The sequence below is a fragment of the Rhipicephalus microplus genome, chromosome 3 (genome assembly GCF_043290135.1).
Source record: "Rhipicephalus microplus isolate Deutch F79 chromosome 3, USDA_Rmic, whole genome shotgun sequence".
Lineage (NCBI taxonomy): Eukaryota > Metazoa > Arthropoda > Arachnida > Ixodida > Ixodidae > Rhipicephalus > Rhipicephalus microplus.
In genome coordinates this window covers 111393365-111414327 of record NC_134702.1, presented here as the reverse complement: position 1 = coordinate 111414327, position 20963 = coordinate 111393365, and the positions used below count along the sequence as shown (strand labels likewise).

The following is a 20963-nucleotide window of genomic DNA, read 5'->3' as shown; positions in this document are numbered from 1 at the left end:
CTCGTCGTCAGTCCCCGTCACCCCGACAATGCCGTGCTGCCACCCCGACCTATTCGCAGCACCTCCGGCCAGAAAACTAGGCCTGGCAGCTTCTGGAGGTCGAGCTGCGTTGACGGCCTTAGTAAGAAATCCTCGCTTAACGTTAACGGCGAGCCGAAACATATTGGACGTTACTGTCGACAACGTTCGTGTCAGCGCATTGATAGATACTGGTGCACGTGTGTCCATTATGAGTGCTAACTTTCGCCGCCGACTTAAAAAAGTTGTCACGCCCGCCCTCAACTGAGCTATGCAAGTCGCCGATGGAGGAACTGCCGCAATTTCTGGCATGTGATCTGTGCAAGTTTCCATTGGGGAGAGAAGCACTGTCGTTCTTTTCGCTGTTATTGAACATTGCACTCATGAACTAATTCTTTGTACGGATTTTCTAGCCATGCACTCTGCCCTCATAGACTGTTAGGCTGGCTCTGTCCATCTCGATTTACCTCTCTTTTCCGACCCGCACAGCCCACCGCAAACCAGCCTCTGCTGCATTGATTTCACGGCATCCCGCCTAACTCTGCCACGCATGTCAACTTATCCTCCACGCTGCCAGTACCTGACGGTCATTACACGGTGGCATGGAACCCTGCCTCGATGCTTTCGCATGGGGTTGCTGTGCCGCATGTGATTCTGACGATTAAGAGAAACCTTACCTTCCTTCCACTGGTCAACTTCTCACTCACCACACAAGTTGTACCACAGGGTATCTCCACGGCCTAAATTACCACTCTCCAAGACGAACATGTCGAGCGCTTAAGAGTTGACAATTGCTGCAGCTCAGTCAATGGTTCCACTTCATCACCATCTTGGGGCGCCTCCATCGAGCGAATGGTTTCATCAGATATCACGCTGGAGCAAGTTGCAGTGCTTTGCCAGGTTCTTGAGGGCTATCATAGCGTTTTCGATTTTGCCAGCAACACTTTAGGTCAAACGACGATTGCCACCCATCGCATAAATACTGGCCATGCGACTCCCATTGACCAACGTCCCCACTGTGTTTCTGCGTCGGAGCGTGCAATAATACACCAGAAGTCGGAAAATGCTTGCAAAAAACCTCATCGAGCCATCATGCAGCCCCTGGGCTTCTCCAGTCATCCTTGTTAAAAAGAAGGATAGAAAATACGCTTTTGGGCCGAATACCATCATCTAACCAAATTACAAAAAAGACGTTTATACTTTGCCTCACATCGCCCCGCCGCGGTGGTCTAGTGGCTAAGGTACTCGGCTGCTGACCCGCCGGTCGCGTGATCAAATCACAGCTGCGGCGGCTGCATTCCCGATGGAGGCGGAAACGTTGTAGGCCCGTGTGCTCAGAGTTGGGTGCACGTTAAACAACCCCAGGTGGTCAAAATTTTTAGAGCCCTCTACTACGGCGTCTCTCATAATCATATGGGCGCTTGGGGACGCTAAACATCACATATCAATCAACCTTTACCTCGCATCGACGACGCCCTTGACTGCCTGTACGGTGCTACTTATTTTTCAACTATTGACCTTCGGTCAGGCTACTGGCAGATAGCCGTCGACGAGATGGACCGCGAGAAGACCGCATTCATCAATCCTGATGGTCTTTATCAGTTTAAGGTGATGCTCATTGGTCTCTGCAATGCGCCAGCCACATTTGAAAGAATGATGGACTCCTTGTTCCAAGGGTTGAAATGGTCCACCTCCTAGTGTTACCTTGACGATGGTATTGTCTTTTCGCCCACATTCGACTCACATCTCGATCGTTTATCAGCTATTCTGGACGTTTTCCGTCGAACCGGACTCCAGCTTACCGCCTTCAAGTGCCACTTCGCTCGTCGACAGATTTCCGTTCTCGGTAACTTTGTCGATGTCCAAGGCGTGCGTCCAGACAAAGAAAAATTTTGCGCAGTCCCAAGCTTTCCCGTTCCGAGGACCACAAAGGATGTCCGCAGTTTGGTAGGGTTGTGCTCCTATTTCAGACTCGTTGTTAAGGACTTCGCGACCAATGCAGGCTCTCACAGACTTCTTGAAGACAGACGCCTTGTTCATCTGGGGCAATGACCAAGCATCATCGTTTTCCCAACTTACGACCCTGCTTATAACGCCACCAATCTTAGCTCACTTTGATCCATCACTCCAACCGAGGTTCACACGGAAGCTAGCCCAGGCAGCACGCCGCCGTTGGACCAATCTTGGACCAACATCGGCTAACATCGGCACCGACGTCGGGCCGACGTCGGAAGTGCAACTTCTTCCAATGTCGGGCCGACGTTCAAGCCAATGATGGGCCGACGTTTTGCCGATGTTTTAGCCAGTATGCAACCAACATTGGGCCGACGAAGGCCCATCGTATTGCCGACAAAGCTGCCAATGTTCGGCCAACATTGGGCCATATTTCAGCCAATCACATGCCATTTTTACGCCGATGTTTGCTGCACGACGAATATTGGCTACGGATGTACGGCCGACATTGGACCAATCCAGGGCCACATTGCAGCCAATGAAAGGCCGTTATTACACCGATGTTTCCTGCACGACGAATATTGGCTACTGATTGGCTTGCCATTATGTAACTATTATTAGTAGAGAATTTTTCTTACCGGAAGATTTAAACAATATGCCTCGATGACCCGCTCTTGTAGCTTTGCAGCCCTGTATACTTGGGGCAACAGAAAATTGAATGCTAAGAACTGAAAGCAGTTACTCGATCCATTTCATCTTTTATACCTCATTCCCATTGCTAACACTATTAGTGTAGTTTATTTTTTTACCAATTTATTTTTTGCAATAGCCAGTGCTTTATTTGGTACTGGTATTTGGTACAGCAGATCGAAAAAAGTCATTAGGAAGTAAATGCTGAAAGCGTATGTCCCCCACTTGCAATCCCCACATATGTCCCCCACATGATAATCGAGAATATTCATACAGTTTAGAGCATTTTTTTGTAACTAAAACATGGTGATGGTGCTTCCGAATCAGCATAAGCTAGCCGAACAGTGCACCACCGACAGTCTGCAGACCTTTTATTCTTTGTTTTTTTTATTTATTTGGTACAACAAAAAATGTATACATTGAAAATTATATATACACAACTAAAAAATGCCCGCTCTACTGCAGGTCAGGTTGCGTTGGGGGCACAGTGGCAGTGGTGCTGTCAAGGCCCTGGCTGCTGTGGCTGGGCAGGAAGCCAGCTGCCGCGAGCAGCCGATAATCTGCACTCTGAGAGTGGGGATCATCGGGCTGCTCCACAACAAATGCTTCTCTGAAGCGCCGCTTCCTGCCCCTACAGCGATCACCAGACCCTGGCAGCCACCTCTTAATAAAGTTGAGGGCCTCCGCCTGGTCGCACCCTGCTTTTTGGCAGATGACATCTGCATACAAGAACAGAAATACCATAGTACACATGAAGCACTGCAGTACAGAGAATACACAAGCTAGGGTACACACACATAGAACAATGAACAAGTTAAACCTGTCACTAATCTACAGAGCCTCAGGTTCACAAAGGCCCTTTTGCCTTTACTGCCATGAAGGCTGTACAGCACTTGCACGTCATGTGCCAATACAGCCTTCATGGCATTCACACCAATTTCTCGGAGGCCACGTCCCCCAATCTGCAGTAGGTGCTTGCGATGTAAAGAAATGCAAGAAGCATAGATGGAGTAAACGCAACAGCAAATCGAAATGTTTTCATGATAAAAATCTGCAAGAAGAGGACACTGAAAACAACAACTTGAATTTTCGGGCATCACAACATTTCATTGTTTTTTTACGCTAACTTCAACTCACTTGACCTAAAATGGTTTCCACATCAGCCCTCTCACACTCAGTGTGAGAACCTTTCAGAGTCCTTCTCTGAATGCAGTTTTGTTGTTATGAAATCAAATACAACACTGTTATAACACTTAATAAATATTGATTGTAGCTATGAAATAGTATAATTACTTTGTACAGTGCTCAAATTCCAATACACGTTTCTTCGAGGTTACAATGTCTTTGCCTGAATGTTGACCAGGAGTAGCTTCTACAGGTGAAAAACGATAAAATATGTGCAATTCAAAAGAAGCTTGCACATGTTTTTAATCAATGCATTGTAAGTAGAGCACAACAAGATAAATGAACATGATCAAGGCGTACTAAGAGGCAACTTTAGAGCGACCAAATCTTGGTCATAGATGAAACTGATAGAAAAATAAAGGTCGCACTAGATGGTCGCACCATTTGCTGTTTATATTTTTCTGTGATAGCCAACAAAGAGGCATGTCACTATAGAAATCTCATCACAATAAACAAAGGTGCATTTTTCTTCACCTTGCAAAATTGGGTGCATGTTAGATTTTTAAAAAAGTAAGAAATCGGCTAACACAAGGCAGGGTGAACTGTAGCTCAAAGTAGAGAGAGCCGCAGCGGACACGAAATAGGGTGATAAATGAACAAAATTACTGAATGTCTGTTTTAAGCAGGCTATTGCTAGTCACTGCCCATCAAACACACGATGCCGCCTACATCGTCTGCTAGCTTAGGACAGTTCACTCGGACTTCACAGACTATAGTAAATACAGTTGAATCTCATTATTTCCAACACACTTAATTCGAACTGACGCTGTGGTCCTATCAAAGCTATACCGCGCTCCGAAAATGCTCTCAGCACCCCGCCCAATCCTGCGGTGGCACTTCAGACACCTCATCGCTGTGCTTAAAGAAGAAAATGAAGAAAAGGAAAGAAAAGACTGCGGTGGAATGTTTGCCAAATGCCAATCTGCGACATTCCTGTGCCATGCTTCGGCTTTTTCCGTCCCTGCCACATAGAGACCCTTCTCCTTTTAACACTGCGCACGAAGAGAAAGAGGGGGAAAAAAGCTGTCGCAGAGAGTTGGCTCTCCCTCATGCCGATCTGCAACGCGCCGGTGTCACGCTTCCCTGTTTTTCGTTCCTGCTATGTAGAGACTCTTCTCCTTTCAAGACCGCGCATGAAGAGAGAAAAAAAAAAGCTGCCGCGGAGTGTTTCTCTCTCGAATGCCGATCTGCTTTTCTCCAGGTGAAGACGCTCCTCCTTTCTCATCATGTGCTGGCCACGCTCCGGCTGCAGCGCAGATGGTAACAGTGGAAACACAGTTGTCTTCAAAGAGTGTCAGCACTGGACATTGCCGCGCGCAACTTCTTTTGCCAGGAGAATACTGAAGCCGAAGTACAAATGCTTTGCAAACTGCACGCAAAACTTGTTGACTCATTGCAAGGCCAACGTGTACAGACATGTATTGACTACTTTAATTAATGACGGATGTCCTGTAATTTGTGAATAAAACTTCTCCATGCACATGCATCACTGCATGGTGAGCTACCGTATTTACTCTATTCTACCGCGCCCTTGATTGTAACGCGCGCCCGGTTTCCACGACAAAAAAAAAACACTAAGACATCGGTTGCAACGCGCACCCTTTTTTCACGTTGGCCCGCTTGATCACGCCACTCAGGAAAACGACTATTTTTGAAAGCGTCTTCCCTTTAAATATGAAGTACGGGGGAAGCTTATGTCTATCTGACGTGCAGCGGAGCATTGCTGTCACTCTTGTTTTACCGTGGCCCGATGTCAGTACACAAACTTGCTTCGCCCCCTTCTCCTAGACGGTTGTGGTGCCAGGCATGTCGAAGTAAAGAGGCGTGTGATCGGCATTCCCGATTTTCCCAAGCAGGTAGCCGTTGTTGTGCCGCAAGTTTAGGAGGAACCTCTGAAGACTCTGAAGCTTTTCTTCGTACTCCTCCGGCAACTTCCTGCATATGCCCGTTCGCCTTCAGAGGGAAAAGCCTTTTCTCTTCATAAAGTTCGTTAGCCAGCACCTGCTCGCTTTAAAATGGCTCTGCATTAGCCCTTTTTCTAAGGCTAACTGCATAGCCTGCACTTGGAGCAGTTCTGTCGTCACGGGCCGCTGTGCCGCTCACTGCTTAATCACATACTCGCCGAGCAGCTCTTCAATTTGTGGAAACCGACCCTGCTGTGGTCCACTGAAGCCTTTGCGTGAATCTTTGCTGTCGACAATATTCTGCTTTTGTTTCCGCCAGTCCCGCATGCACGTTTCGGGAACTTCGAATGACCGCGATGCGGCTCGATTTCTGTCCGTTCCGGCACACGCGATGACTTTTCTTTTAGAAGCAGCATTGTGGTCCACTCGTCGAATTTTTGGAGCCCTACCATGCCGTCGATGCTAATGTACTACAAGATGACGAACTCCTCAGCACACGTATGAAGTGCTGCACATGGGAAACACATAGGCAGAAATGACCGACGCGCCATGCCGATGCACGTAAGGGGCGGCCATTTTGTAAGTGGTGATGGCAATAGAATGACCATATTCATTTTTTTTTCGTACTCGATTCTAACGCGCATGCGATTTATGAACTCTCTTAACCGAAAAAAAGGTGCGTGTTAGATTCAAGTAATTACGGTAACTTTCATTATTTTGAACTTCTTTTAATTTGAACAAGTTTTCTGGCCTCTTTGAGTACGAATTATTCATATTCGACTGTAATACAGTGACTCATGAGATTACCTGACTAGCTTGTTTCCCGAAACACAGTATCTTAAAGCAGTACTAAATTTCTGCATATTACATAGGCATATTAAAAATCAAGAAATACACACCAAAGCCGCAGCCACAGCTTCACTCTGCACAGCTGCCTCTGCTGCCTCCACTTCTCCAATTGTACCAGCAGGCAGCCGGGGAAGGTCAGAAGGGGGCTGTGCTGGCTGGGCGTGCTGAGGCACGGACAAGAGCCGTACCTCGAGCTTCAGCTGTCGCACGTCCTGCAGAACCTCTCTTTGTTGCTGCCGGATGCCAAGTTGGATCCGCAGGATCCGTAGCAACAGAGCTGAAACATACAAGAGTACATACTATATTTACTCGCACAATTTGCATCCTCACACAATTTGCTCACCAGTATAATTAGCCAGCCTGCTTTACTACAAGAAACTTTTTGCTCGCATACTTTGCCCTCCCCAACCAGCCCGAGCCACCTTGCCAGCACACACACAGACACATTTGACTTCATGATGCTCTGGTCAGGCACATCTCTTGTCGAGCAGGCGAGTGCAGTCTTACACAAAATGGGCTGAGTGCAAGGTTCCTTCTTCCATGAACTTTTATGCTTTCCATAGAATATCGAACTTGAAAACCGAAACCTGTTTATGTGTAGTCCGAAATGCCTAAAGGTTTGCCTCCTATCTTCCCACCTCCTCCACGGCAAGAATGTATTCCCGAGACACAGCACAGATGTTGAACGCGTGCACGGACCTGTCACATCAACTAGATGAGGCAGGTTTTCGCACTCATTTTCTTTTTTTTTTGGTTTCGCCATCTGGCCATTGCGTTTTTACCGTTCCTTGTGATAGGCTACAATAATTATATACGAGGCAGATTGCTGTTATAAAGCTTACCGAAGAAAACTGAAACCGTGCTACCGCTAAGCACATCAGCGTGTTCTTCGACATGCAATATTCAGTATGGGAGCCAGCAGAAGAGTGCGTTGAATAAGACTTAGCATAGAAGCTTGGGTGTGTTGGTTAGATATCGGAGGGAACACAACGCAATAGAAGACTGGGACAAGGAATGGGGACACATACACATGAAGGGCGACACACACAGCACTGTGTTGGCATCGCGCTTCCCTGTCTGCATCTTACTTTGCGTTGGGTTCCCGACAATTATTGGAGAGTACTTATGTTCTCTGGTATAACCCTGTCGTGGGAACTGGTTTTTGTGAGCAATGTTCGGAAGAACTTCAAGAAAATGGGGGCATTTGAACAGGCTTAGCAAACAAATGACAATCCGCTTTGAGACAGCTGTGACAGCGCCTGCAACATATATTCCCAGTTGGGCTTTTAGGCCAGCGATTCCTACTAGCTTCGCACATAACCGGATCGACAAAAAAGTACACATAATATGCGAGTATATACCGCATTTGACTCTGTAGCTTTGATGAACCAGGCAGATACACAAATTTATTCAAAACTCCATTGATTCTGTTGCAAAATTATTCAACAAACAAATTGCGATTTTAGCCATGTTACTATACGATTGTGGCAATTTACCATTGCAGCTTTCCAGGAGGCACACATAGTGTAGCGTTAGTTCACCACTCGCAGTTAATTGTCTACAGTAGGTTGCTCACAGCAACTGACTGCATGCAATGGTGAACATCTTGCATGCTTGCACAGCTGTTTCAGCATGCAGGCTGCTTCCCATACGCCTATCAATTGATGTTCACAAAATTGGGAAGATGAAGAAAGACTACACAGTGCCCTCTGGCCACCCTATACTCCAAACCTCCAGCCAACAAACAAACAAAAGAAACAGAAGTATGCAAATGAATATTATTCCTAATGCAGCTGGAATGAAGTGTAGTTTTCACCAATTCTGTGTGTCAAGTCAATATGGAGTGAGTTAACTCCATAAAGTAGCTTTTCTCATAACAGTGTTCACTCTATTGTAACACAAGGAGTGACTTCATAGCATCTAGAAGGAAAAATAGAATCTTCAGTATTTGATTGAAATGTGAGGCTCTACCTTAAAACAACAATAATCTGGAAAAACAACTCATTACATTCGAAAAAAAAAAGGTGGCACAGTCAATCCCCTTTACAAGAGACACTGATGTAACAGACAAACGGGGGGGGGGGGATAAGAGGCACCAGTGTGCAGGCTGACATTTGGCCCATGATGCATCAGGCACTCCGTAGATGCGCCTGTGCAGACGGGAGCCCTGCAGTCAAGCATGCTGAGCAAGACTGTTGACCACTGTACAATGACACATTGCCACAAATTTTCAAAACTTCATTTCACAGACTTCTGCAAAAGCTTCTTACACTCTTGCATAATTTTTGCACAAACTTCTCTCATTCTTGCGTGATTTTCGTCAGAACATATAAGTGTTGGAAGTTGTATGACCCCAAAAACTTGCACAATACAAATAGCATCCATTAAAGTCTATCACTTAATACGTGCATAGTGTAACAATGAAAGGAAACTCACGCATGGTTTGCTCCGAGCCTTCCCCGTGCGGTGCCTCCTTGAGCCTTGGAGAGCACTGTACAGCTAGAGCAAAGTAGCACCAATCCAGTGTTAATGGCAGGTTAACAAGACAACAAAACTAACCCCCATATTCATAAACGCTCCCCGACTCAACTTTCACCCTTCGCTTGACAGAGTTGAGCACTGTGCCGCTGCTCGTTTGAAAGCGACGCTGCGCTACTTGAGAATCACAGCAGATTATTGCTGACATGCAGCGACTTTCTCTGCTTAGAGCCGGCGCTCCCATCAGCCATCTCAAGTGAAGGTGAAGCGTTGAGTGGAGGGATGTTGTAGAATACGGGGGTAAGATTGGTTGCAAGAACACTACAATAGACACACTTAATTTTTACACTTCATCTATATTGTACAGCCACACACATTCTGCATCCTTATAATGCAACATATACATACAGGCTTATAAAATAAACACTGTAGGCTGCTCAAACAACACCTACACAAAAAATTACCCAAACGTGGCCATGCGCAAAGTACTCTTATTTGAAACTCACAAAACTTTTGCGGTGATGGAGAATAAATAAGACAGGTTACGCTTGGAGGCACATGAGACCTTCGCAGCTTTCATAAAGTACAAAAAACAATATGGTGTGTGTGTGTGTATGTACGCATGAAGCTTCAGCCTTTACATACGGTTTCTTGAAAGAATCGACTATGAATTTTATGGCACTTGTGTCCTTCAGCGCAATTGAAAGCCTGCTGATCAGTGTGTGTAATTGCGGAATAGTTACATGGAAAATGGCGTGAAACACCTAAAATCAAATTTTTATAGCTAGGAAATATGCAGCTGTGTATACACAACACATGCTGCAAACAGTGGGAGGTGACCACAAGAGTGATTTGAATGTAAGCGGCAGTATTCCGCATTCATGCACCCCGCCATTGAACTGTTGCCCAAAAGCAGCACCACTTCAGCGTGCTACTTTTTTTTACATCATAAACAGCACGGAATACAGCGAGGATGAAAACAACATATGCAATTAAATTTTGAGCACTATTTATGGTGCGCATGATTGATTGATTGATATGTGGGGTTTAACGTCCCAAAACCACTATATGATTATGAGAGACGCCGTAGTGGAGGGCTCCGGAAATTTAGACCACCTAGGGTTCTTTAACGTGCACCTAAATCTGAGCACACGGGCCTACAACATTTCCGCCTCCATTGGAAATGCAGCCGTCGCAGCCGGGATTCGAACCTGCGCCCTGCGGGTCAGCAGCCGAGTACCTTAGCCTCTAGACCACCGCGGCGGGGATGGTGCGCATGAAAAAAGAAAAAAAAACAGGCCTTTGTACAACGATGAATTCATAATTTGCCTTCACGGACCTTCTGTTAGGCTGCACCACATACAGATTTTTCGTGGCTTTCAAAAGAGATTTGAAAAAAAAAAATAACCGTGTTTACTCTCGTCATGAGCGCACTCACTAAGTCAACCTCATTTCAGTCGCCAAAATTTTGAATTTTTTTTTCTTCCACATAATAAACACACACCCTACGTTCATCCGCTGCAGTCCCACGGGCTCCCCTCCCTTGCCGCCTTCGCTCGCTGCCACATGCCATTTTATTTTTGTTTATACTTGTTCACGGCACGTCCCCTGTCTTTTTAATTATCTGTTGTAACATATGTGGCATTATCTTGTTCACGAGGTGCCACAGGTGCTCCGTTATGTAGATGCGCCATTAAACTAGTATTTTTGATCAACTGTGCATTTCTGATGTTTACCTTGCAAGTACGTAAAACTGGCATGCTTCTTGATCTACGATACACATGTGGCTTGTCTCACTTTAAAGGAAAAGTTTGCATACAATGGTGTAAATGCTTAGAATTTGAAATATTGAGGCAGCAGCACACCGGAGATGATCATATGGTAAAGAAACGAGTGCTGCCTTATTACTGGCAAGTTGTCACTTATATGAACAAACAAATTTTGCGAGCAAAAAAGTACAAAAGCACAGCGAGGCTATGATGTGGTTCAACCTGTGGATTCGCTTCATTTATCATGCCATATGATGAAGCTTCCTTTGGTAAAACTGCCCAGATAAGAAAAAAAGTTTGCTGTCCAATACAGCAACTATACAAAGTGTGCACGTGCATCTCGCAGCGCCTTTTCGTCACTTCCGAAATGCGCCACCAACATGCCCGGGTACCAACCGAATCTATCGCCTACAACTGCCATGTTGTCTCCTCGTGCTTGCACCCGTTTAGTTTTGCCTCACGATGCAAGTTTGAGAAATTATGAGCTGCTCGTGAGGCAAGTTGATTTAGTAGTCCACGCAGAGGGAGCAGAGCTTAGGGTGTTTCTTCGCTGAAAGTTATAACCTGAAATTGAGAACGCACATTCCGATTTTCCTAAAAGTACCAGCGTATTTGGCTGGTGCAGATTAACAAAAGCTACTTGAAGAAACTTTGCAATATTTGCATCTTCGGGTGCAACTTCATTACAGGTAAGTGCCATAGCCAAGTATTTACCTGCAAACAGATATAGCTTACCAAGATACTGTACATACAAACTTGTCCGCAGTTAAAATCATGATGGCGAGGAAGGCGGTTAAAATCGTGATGGCGATCGCGGAGATTTGGTATTGCATTGAAACAAACTATAAAGAATGGGAAACAATATTAGTTCACTTTGAAGTATAGCCGATCAGTTCAAGTTGGGCGTCAGGATTTTTTTTAATTAGTCAATTAATTCTATACACGGTCTCTATCATGTTCAGTGACTCCACTGTACATTAGCGTACAACAAAAGCAAAATACAAAGTGAAAAGTGTGTTAAAGCATACGCGAAAAATAAAGTGATGACTGGCATTACCGCGGCACACACCACGCAAAGTCGCTATCTGCCTTGTATAATATTTTCCTCGACTATTTCCACAAATTGCAATCAAAGAGGCTCAAGCTCAACATCAGCACTGTTTAAAACGCTTGGGAGGGGGGGGGCATTGCTACTTTGGTGGCGTAGGCCGTGACAATATAATCATAATATTATATCTTGTAAACTTGCCTAGCTCTGCACGACTAGTTTTCAATGGGTGCAGCTGCGCTTCGCACATCCACTCTTAAAATTGGGACTCGAGAGATTTTGAGCTTTCACTTGTTTTTGGGCCAGGCAATTTGTAGTGAAAGCAAGATAATAGGCCCTCATAGGTTGTGGCGGGCAGCCGGTGTACGCCGTGGCTGGTATATGTGTCGCACATCTTGATTATCTGGTCTTGTATCGAGTGAACGAGCGAGGCCTTCCTAATCCAATGAGCTCGTTAAAGTAAGACAACAAAAAACCACAATGCTTCCACATCGTTCACAGCAACAGATGACGAGCCCCCAACAAACCGCACTGCAGCACGTGAACTGCCGTAGGTACCCAGGGAGTTACCCGGGCATGGCGGGAGAGGGCGACAAGGGCAGAAGTGACATCACAGGAACACTATGTATAAAGGGGACATTTAAAGACTTTTTTCCCATTTTTAAACTTCGTGCACTGTTCTGTCACAATTTATAGCTCAGAATAGTTCTATTTTGAAAAGGGCACTAATTCATAAGCCCAATGGTTCAAGGATGGGTGCATTTAGGGGGCCTATTCTACGTTTTACTTATGCCCTTCAAGAACTTGCTTACAGGGCCAAAGTCCTGTTTCAGAAACAACACGCTAGTGCGTGGCCAGCAGTCCGTCAAGCATTAGTGCTGGTGAGATTTGGAAATGCAGCGCATGAGCATCCTCATCTGCTACTTCTCTGCTCATGCTCTCGGGGCTTACTTGCGAGGCACGGTCCTTCGCACTTTTCATTTTCACACTGTAAATCAACTGATACCAACTCTGCCTTCCATTATTTAATAAACCAATATTTCATGGTCACGAAGACGAGCTTAAAATGTTTGCTACATCAGACCTGAACAGCATTTTGAGTCATCGAAACTTGCTAGTTGCAGCGAGCATTATGCGAAAAATATGATGTGCTTTACGGTGACAACTTGCAAAACACTGCAGCAACGATTAAAATCATGCATTTTTTGTGCTCACAGAAAATCCCTGAAGCAGGAGGCACTGGGCTAGCTAAAATACGGATGCGCTTTCCAATGCTGTCATGCGTACAGGCGGAGAAATGGCAGGCAAAACTGGGCGCACCCCGATTCTATGCGCATGCGTCCCATTCACAAGCCTCACTGCCAGTTAGCACCACATGGCTCACTGTCCACGAGCTCGCTTGTTTCCTGTAACAGTGGACTATACGGTACACCTACTTAAAAACGAGGATAGAATGTATATAATGCAGCATCTGATGAAGCCATGACGATGTGTTGCTGATGAAATCTGGAACTCTAGTTAGTACCCTTATTGTTAACCAGCCGACCGACTTGCAAAAAGATTTGCGACTGAAATGATGGCATCTACACCTGCCCTTAAAGGAACACTGAACAAAGTTTTTGCCGCCGAGATTTTCAGCCAAAGCAAAAGATTAGGCCATGAAATTCATAGACAATAATAATTTCAAGCAGAAACTACGAAAACATACTGAATTTAATGAGCCTTTTACAAAATGCCGCGTCTAGCTCTTAGACACAGCGTTTTCTAAAAGGTCGCGACATTTATTTTTCAAGTTTTTTTTTTGTTATTCAAGACAAATCTACGGTGCATTGTTCACAGAAAACAAAATTGCCTCGGTAAGATTTCTTTGCGAGTAGCTTACTAATTTTAAGGCAGGCGCGTTGATTCGTGAACTGAAGGATGCGAGTGATCGATCTTGCCTGCTAGTGGCTAGGCGACAAAGGCTTTACCTCATATCCTGGTGTAGCTAAGTCACGCAAATGGAGCAGAAAATGTGCATTATCATTTATTTCACCTAAATATCACACGTATGTGACTTATTGCCGGTGACAGGTGATCAGGATGAAGTCGACAAGTTGCAAATCTGAACAAGAATTCACTCAAATGAAAAACCAACCTATACTCACGTGCACGGTGAAGTCGAACACGTCGTCCGTCAATGTTGTCGCTGATGCCCGAAGGAAAAGAGAAGAGGACAAGCGACGGGGTCGTCTCTTTCTATAAAGTCGGCAGAACTGCCAGAACGGCCAACACAAAAGGCATCGGGTTGACATTCCTCCATCTGGGCATCAGTCGCTCCACCCGGGCATGCAGCTGCTACTGGTTCTACTACTATCCTCTTCCCCGTGCCTCTTCCCGACATTGCAGTGTTGCTGCCATACTCGCGAACCTTTTTAAATTAAAGCACGCAATCATGTATTATCGTGCGCCATACTAAACTTAAAAACAGTGCGCCGGTACATGAGATCACGAAGCGCGGTCCACGCCATCACAAGAGCAATTAGAGAAATGAAACAAAGAAAACAGAAGTGTATAAAATATTTTGTCTCAATACCATCCGCAATCCAGGTTGCTGCAGCGGCTTTTGGCTCTGTATGAACGGCCAAGCCAGTGCCAAGCCAAGCTTGCGTCCCTGATCAGCTGTTTGTTTCCATCGAGAATTCAACAGTGAACTGGCAATTTGTTTAGATGATATTGCTAAAGGGCTTGAAATTGAATATTTCTCTACGTACTACTGCTGTACTTTTCCTCTCTGTTTCCTGATCACAGTGAGGAGATTGAGGAGGTTACAATTTAGAAAACAGCAAGTGCAGCTCAAGCATTGCTAGTATCGCTGTTTCGGTAATGAAATGTTACAAAGATTTTGCCCCGCGACCTGCTTGCCGTGTTCAAGCACCCAGTAGAAATTTACGGTGCCGCGTTTGAAAGAGTTGAATTAAATTGCAATATTACGAAAGAAAGGCTCTGAAGCAACATCGCATTTTATCAGGCCTACACCTCCCACACCTAGACGAGTAGAACTCGTCGATATTATCTTGCAAAGCTGTGTATAATATTTAAAACACATTCTTTAGCCCACGATGAATTGTTCTCTCGTGTGGCTTCTCCATTTGGTACTGTCATGTTAACTTACAAAGGCAACTTTCCATATTTAGTCTCTTTAGATGTTGCAAAAGCTTGACACGTGGTGTGTATGCCATACTGATAATTCTCCTCGTAACCTGGGTCCGCCTCTTTAAACAGCGTCGCATTTTATTGTTCGCAATTGTGTTTGTTTTATACTGTAAGCGAGCTGTGTGATTTCATCAATATTCACGAGTGTTCCCTGACTATACAAACACGTGCGTCTTATTTGGTGCGGTGCACGTTTGTATGTAGCAAAAAATGTCATTTCGTCAGCGTGTGTCTGCATACACTTGCATGCCCTGCAGTACGTGTACATAATTAATGCAGTAAGGACTGCAATGCATAGCCTTGCATGGGACATATATTCCATGCACTCTCAGAGAAATGTTGTTTGTTATGAGCCTACTGTTTATCAATACATTTTTTTTTCGTTAAAGTTTCATCTCCATATAAAGCAGCTGTATACAGGCACGAGCTTCAGCAGCTTCCTCGTTGTTCCATTTTAAATAAAAACACCAAGCCTACCCGAATCAATGATCTGTTTGCTATCATTACAGTTATGTGTTCTACGATGTGCACAAGGAGAGTAGTATACAAAAAATAGGGAGGGAATTGAATGCCCTGCCTGCATGGCTGCGCCGTTTCACAAGATCAGGCGCTGCGCTGTGAAGCTTCCTACCGGCCTGCAGAAATTCAAGGGAGCGTACAATAGCGTGGTTCAAGAGGACTTGTGGGGAATACTAGACACACTGGGTGTAAAAGATGGAGTCACTAATCGTTTAAAGGAAATCTATAAAACTAACAAGGTAGTTAAAAAGTGGGCAAAACAGGTATCCAAGCCCACAGTGGTGAAACGTGGACTTAGGCAGGCGTGCCCACTGTCACCCTTCTTATTCATGATGTACCTACAAGGATTAGAGGCCAAATTAGAGGCAAGGGGACTTGGCTTCAACCTCTCTTTAGTCAAACAAGGAAAACTCATTGATCAGGCACTACCAGCATTAATCTACGCAGATGATATAGTGCTAATGGCCGACAACAAGGAAGATTTGCAGAGGTTGATGGACATCTGCGGTAATGAGGGAGATAGGTTAGATTTTAGATTCAGTTAGGAAAAATCAGTAGTCATGATTTTTAATGATAACAAAGGTAGTGAGCTTAGAATACAGGAAGTCACGCTAGAGATAACAGATAAATACAAATAACTGGGCGTATGGATAAGCAATGGGACCGAGTACCTGAGGGAACACGAAATATGCGTGACGACTAAAGATAACAGGAATGCAGCAGTGATGAAAAATACGACACTGTGGAATTACAATAGGTATAATGTTGTGAGAGGAATATGGAAAGGGGTCATGGTTCCTGGGCTGACGTTCGACAACGCGGTCTTGTGCATGAGGTCAGAAGTTCAAGCAAGATTAGAAATTAGGCAACGTGAAATATCTAGGCTTGCTTTAGGAGCTCACGAGAATACACCAAACCAGGGAGTACAAGGTGATATGGGATGGACATCATTTGATGGCAGGGAAGCTAGCAGCAAGATAAAATTTGAGAAGCGATTGAGAGAAATGGGGGAGGAGCGTTGGGCTATGAAGGTTTTCAGCTACTTGTACATGAAGAATGTCAATACAAAATGGAGGATGCGAACCAGGAAATTGACTGGTAAATACTTAGAAAACAGCAGGTGGCCAAACCAGAAAGAACTATCGGTTAAAAAGGAACTGCAGGAAACGGAGACTGACATGTGGATAATTGGCATGACTAAGAAGTCCGCACTAGAGATCTATCGAACTTTTAAGCAGGAAATTGCCAAAGAAAGAATCTATGATAATACTCAGGGTAGTTCTCTACTGTTTGAGGCCAGGACGGGAGTATTGCGAACCAAGACATATCGGGCCAAATATGAAGAGGTAGAGACAATATGCAGTGCGTGCGAAGAGAAAGAAAAAACTGCCGAACACTTGACAATGCTCTGTAAAGGGCTTCACCTTATAGTTCAAGATGATGGCGCAGAGTTTTTCAAAGCACTGGTGTTTAGGGATAGGGAGGGCAAAATAGACTTTAAGCGGGTAGACTTAACTAGAAGGAGGTTATCTGATTGGTGGCTAAAGTCAAGGCACAATTGAAAATTAAACCCTTCACTTCAAAGTACCCGTCCAACTTTACTATTTAAAGGGGAAAAAATCTAGTGGTTAGTTCACTAAGCATTACGGCTAGGTGACGTTAGCCGCCGCCCGATCTAAAGGGTACGGCCACATCCATCCATCTATCCAGCCAAGAATATGCTCTCTGGCTTGTTGCTCCAGGCCTAGTCAGGTAGATTTTCTGGCGTCACCGTTGAATTGTTTGCTCGGGTTGTGGCTTGCAAACATTGCGGTTTTGGGCTTCGTATCATCTTGTTCCGTCATCATGTCCTCCAAGTGGAGGACATGTCGCAGTGTGAGGAGGGAGTATGACAAGGCGCTGATAGAATGAGCTATCAGTCTTACCAGGCAGGCGGTTGAGAGCGCACCGAGGCAGCTGACGCACACCAGCACTATCCGCTTCCTGTATAATAAAGGCTAGGGAATTATAGAAACACAGAGCAGAAATCAACTCTTGTGCCTCTCTCATGCACTCACAAGGCGGAACCTGCTTCGAACACTGAGGACCGAGCTAAGCAACACCATGCGTGACGATAAATCATGGTCTCCTATTGCAATAATGATTAAGGCACGCATGCAACTTAAACCATTGTCACGCAAGATGAATTCAGAACACCATCGAAGTGAACCCAAGGCACGTGCTGATTATTATGTACGGTACTAGCGCTAAATTCATGCAGACGTTTAGTTGGCGCTGCAGTAGGCCTAGTTGAAGGAATGGCCACAGCTACTGCTGTGATGGAGAACGGACTCATTAACATCTTCATGTAGATTAAAACGGCTTACCCCGAAATGGCTGGGAGTGTCACGCTATCCCTAGCAGTGGCACATGCAGTTGCATATTTAACGATTACAGAAATGGCGTACCGATTTCCAAAGCACCTATCAATACTTCCGTCAAGGCGTAGCACCAAACACTTTATCGCACATTTCGGGAAACATTCCTTTTTCTCCCAATCTGGTGGCTAGGCATGACTTCGCCCAAGAATAAGCATGTTATTATGTATGTCGGAGGTATTTTCATCTGATCCCTGAAAAATTATTTCCCTAAACCCATGGAAAAAAAAGAAAATGGAATTCGCACCTGTCATCACATTGTACCCCATCACAGGAATGGGAGCAGTTTGGCCTGGCGCTCAATACTCCCTTACGCTTAATCATAGCTCGGTCTGGCACCAGCTCCAGACAAAACCATTTATAATCTCCTGTCTGGCACATCTGTTTTACTCTGCTCTCTCTCAACCAGAGTGCACCATGTACCTGTGGTTCACCCCTGGTGGATCTTTTTCACTGTTTGTGAATTGCACACAGCCCTTACTGGTAGATCCTATTCCCAATTCTTCACTATTCTCACGGGAGGCCACTCTTTGGGCAGCTTACATCACGACATGTGCGTGTCATGATGTCAGTGCCGTCTTTTTCAGAGTCGGCGCCGTCTTTTCTTTCTCTTTTGCTCCTTCCCTGTCCTGTGTTTCTGGTGTTGCGCTGCAAACAAGTGAAGATGTTAAAGAACACCAGATGTTCAAAATTTGCTTCTCATTAATTTATCGTGGTTTTGGGAATTAAAACCCTAGATATATTGAAAGAAGATGCATAAAAAGGGAAGGATGATATTGGAAACTGGCAAAAAAGGGATGACAGACTTCTTAAGCTATGCTGCCATTGAGATTTTCAGCTGTTCACGCAATTCTCACACGTGGCTTTGATGCAGCTATGCACATATCACACAAGCATGCTGACTGTACAGTTAGTATAACTGCAACCTTCATGTACCCAGCCTTCATGTACCCTCTATGACATTTCAGAACATCTGAGTCAGTGTTAGCATCAAGTTATGTTCTTCAAGCTGGGGAACCAGTGTGATGAGTTACCATTTCTACAGAATGAAGCCCTGTCTACCTGGAACAAGCTGCAAGATATATAACTAAACGGCCCTTTTCAGGGCCAGTCAATCTCTGTCCGGCTTGGATGCACCAACTGATTCCCTTTATCATCAACCCTCAATAAAACTAGCAAATGTTTGTACATGTGCAAGCAGTGTCATTCAATATCTTAGGAAATGCTTGTGAAGCAATTTCAAGGAGAATCGTTTTTATGATCTCATAGTGAGGCATTAGGAATACCTTAGTCACACCAAATGCCATTATTCAATGAGAGGAACAAGAGAAATATTTCACTGGGAACTATGAAGTAAACAAAAAAACAAATGTTTTCAGATACTACGAGATCATTTCATAAAAAAGCTCAGAAGTTGCTATGTGTGGCCACATATAATCTGTGCAAGCATCGTGTGGTTATCAAATTCTGTACCAAACATAGGTTCAGCTTTCTGGAACAGACCGCGCTGCACAAGCTAGCTCAGTGCATGCACTTCTGTACCCTGCCAGAGAATATTTTTACCACCAGTATGTTGTAACGTGAAGTGAAATGGTGATTGCATTCTAGGGTGCATCCTGCAGGACCCCAATAAAGTTGTTTCACTTGATCGGTTGGTGTGCTGTAAGCAGAACATTTCCAAGAAAAATCGTATAGTTTGGAGGAGGACTTAAGCAAGGAAAGGTGTAGATAAAACACTGGATTCACTGGCATTATCCTCACCAAGTATAACATTGTTTTTCTGGTGAAGCTTTGTGTCTGAACAGCGAGCAGGATAAGCTGGTAAAAACATGCAAAATGGGAAGTCTAGCACAGCAATCTGTGCAGTACTGCTCATTTCATGGAGCATTAATTTCACAGGCTTTGCTCATTGTTAGCGTTAAGCCTATATTATGTCCACTGCAGGGTGGAAGCCCAATCAATGTTCCCTGTCCTGTATGAGCCAATTTCATATTGTGGCTGATAATTTCTTGATCTCATTGGAACTAATCACCTGCCACCCTCTGCTATATTTCATGTGTCCTAATATAAATAATTGACATTACTGACCTGTCATCCATCTTTTTTCCTCATTCCCAACTAATGCATTCATTTTTGATAAACTCTGCTTTCTTCCCATGTCTCAATATTATGCTAGCCTTTTTTCATTTTTCTGAAACATTATCTTTGCTCAGAAGCTAGAAGTTATCAGAAAGAACATAACGACATTCTACCTCCTGAGCATATGACATCATCATTACGAAAATGTAATAAAAGTGAGAAAACATCCTATCTATATAAGAGGCCCTAAAATACTGCAGGAGGCAACAAATAAACTGGTATTTGTATAAAGGCAGTGACAAAAACTTTGACTACTGTCACTTATTCTGATTCTTGGGACATCTTTTTTAGTACATCATAACACATAATTACACATTTACACAATTTACACAGAGGAATTGCCATCACATGCATTGAGGCCACCCTTAAGAAGTCATGTGAGCACAAGGATGAGGTAAGCCTTAAAAACCAGATTAAAAGACTAAAGGATGCTGGATATCCCAACAGCACCATCACACCCGTGTGCTAAACCCTCCTGCAGAAAGTCAAGTTAAACAAAACAGGACCAAAATAAAAACAGAATGACCAAAGATCTTTGCATGCTATACCGTACGTACATAAGGTGTTTCACAATATAAAAAAAAATAGCGAGCCGATATGATTTTATCTTGTTACTTGCCATTCCTTGCAAGTTTTCAAAAGTGTGTGTACTAAAAAGCAACATGAATAGCCATTATTTCACCATTTGTCACGAGAATAGGTATACTGAATGCCAATATAATGTTATGTATGAGATACTATTGACACGTGGAAACGTAAACATAAGACAAACTGGGCAATGCCCCAATGTTTGAGCAAG

General features: G+C 44.4%; 1 protein-coding gene across 1 annotated transcript; it reads right to left on the bottom strand.

Annotated features, from left to right (window-relative positions):
• Nucleotides 1–3057: 3057 nt before the first annotated feature.
• On the bottom strand, nucleotides 3058–14111 carry LOC142803291 (uncharacterized). Its single transcript, XM_075888419.1, has 4 exons — nucleotides 14042–14111; nucleotides 9036–9098; nucleotides 6650–6876; nucleotides 3058–3380 (listed from the first exon to the last, which is right to left on the bottom strand). The coding sequence occupies exons 2-4, from the start codon at nucleotides 9037–9039 to the stop codon at nucleotides 3102–3104; spliced, it is 510 nt and encodes a 169-aa protein (XP_075744534.1). The 5' UTR covers nucleotides 9040–9098; nucleotides 14042–14111; the 3' UTR covers nucleotides 3058–3101.
• Nucleotides 14112–20963: the final 6852 nt, after the last annotated feature.

Bases quoted from the DNA above. Each gene is read 5' to 3' on its own strand.
- LOC142803291 (XM_075888419.1), bottom strand. The intron at 3,381-6,649 runs GTGTGTATTTCT...TCTTGTATGCAG, and splicing joins AAGCTGTGGCTGCGGCTTTG to ATGTCATCTGCCAAAAAGCA.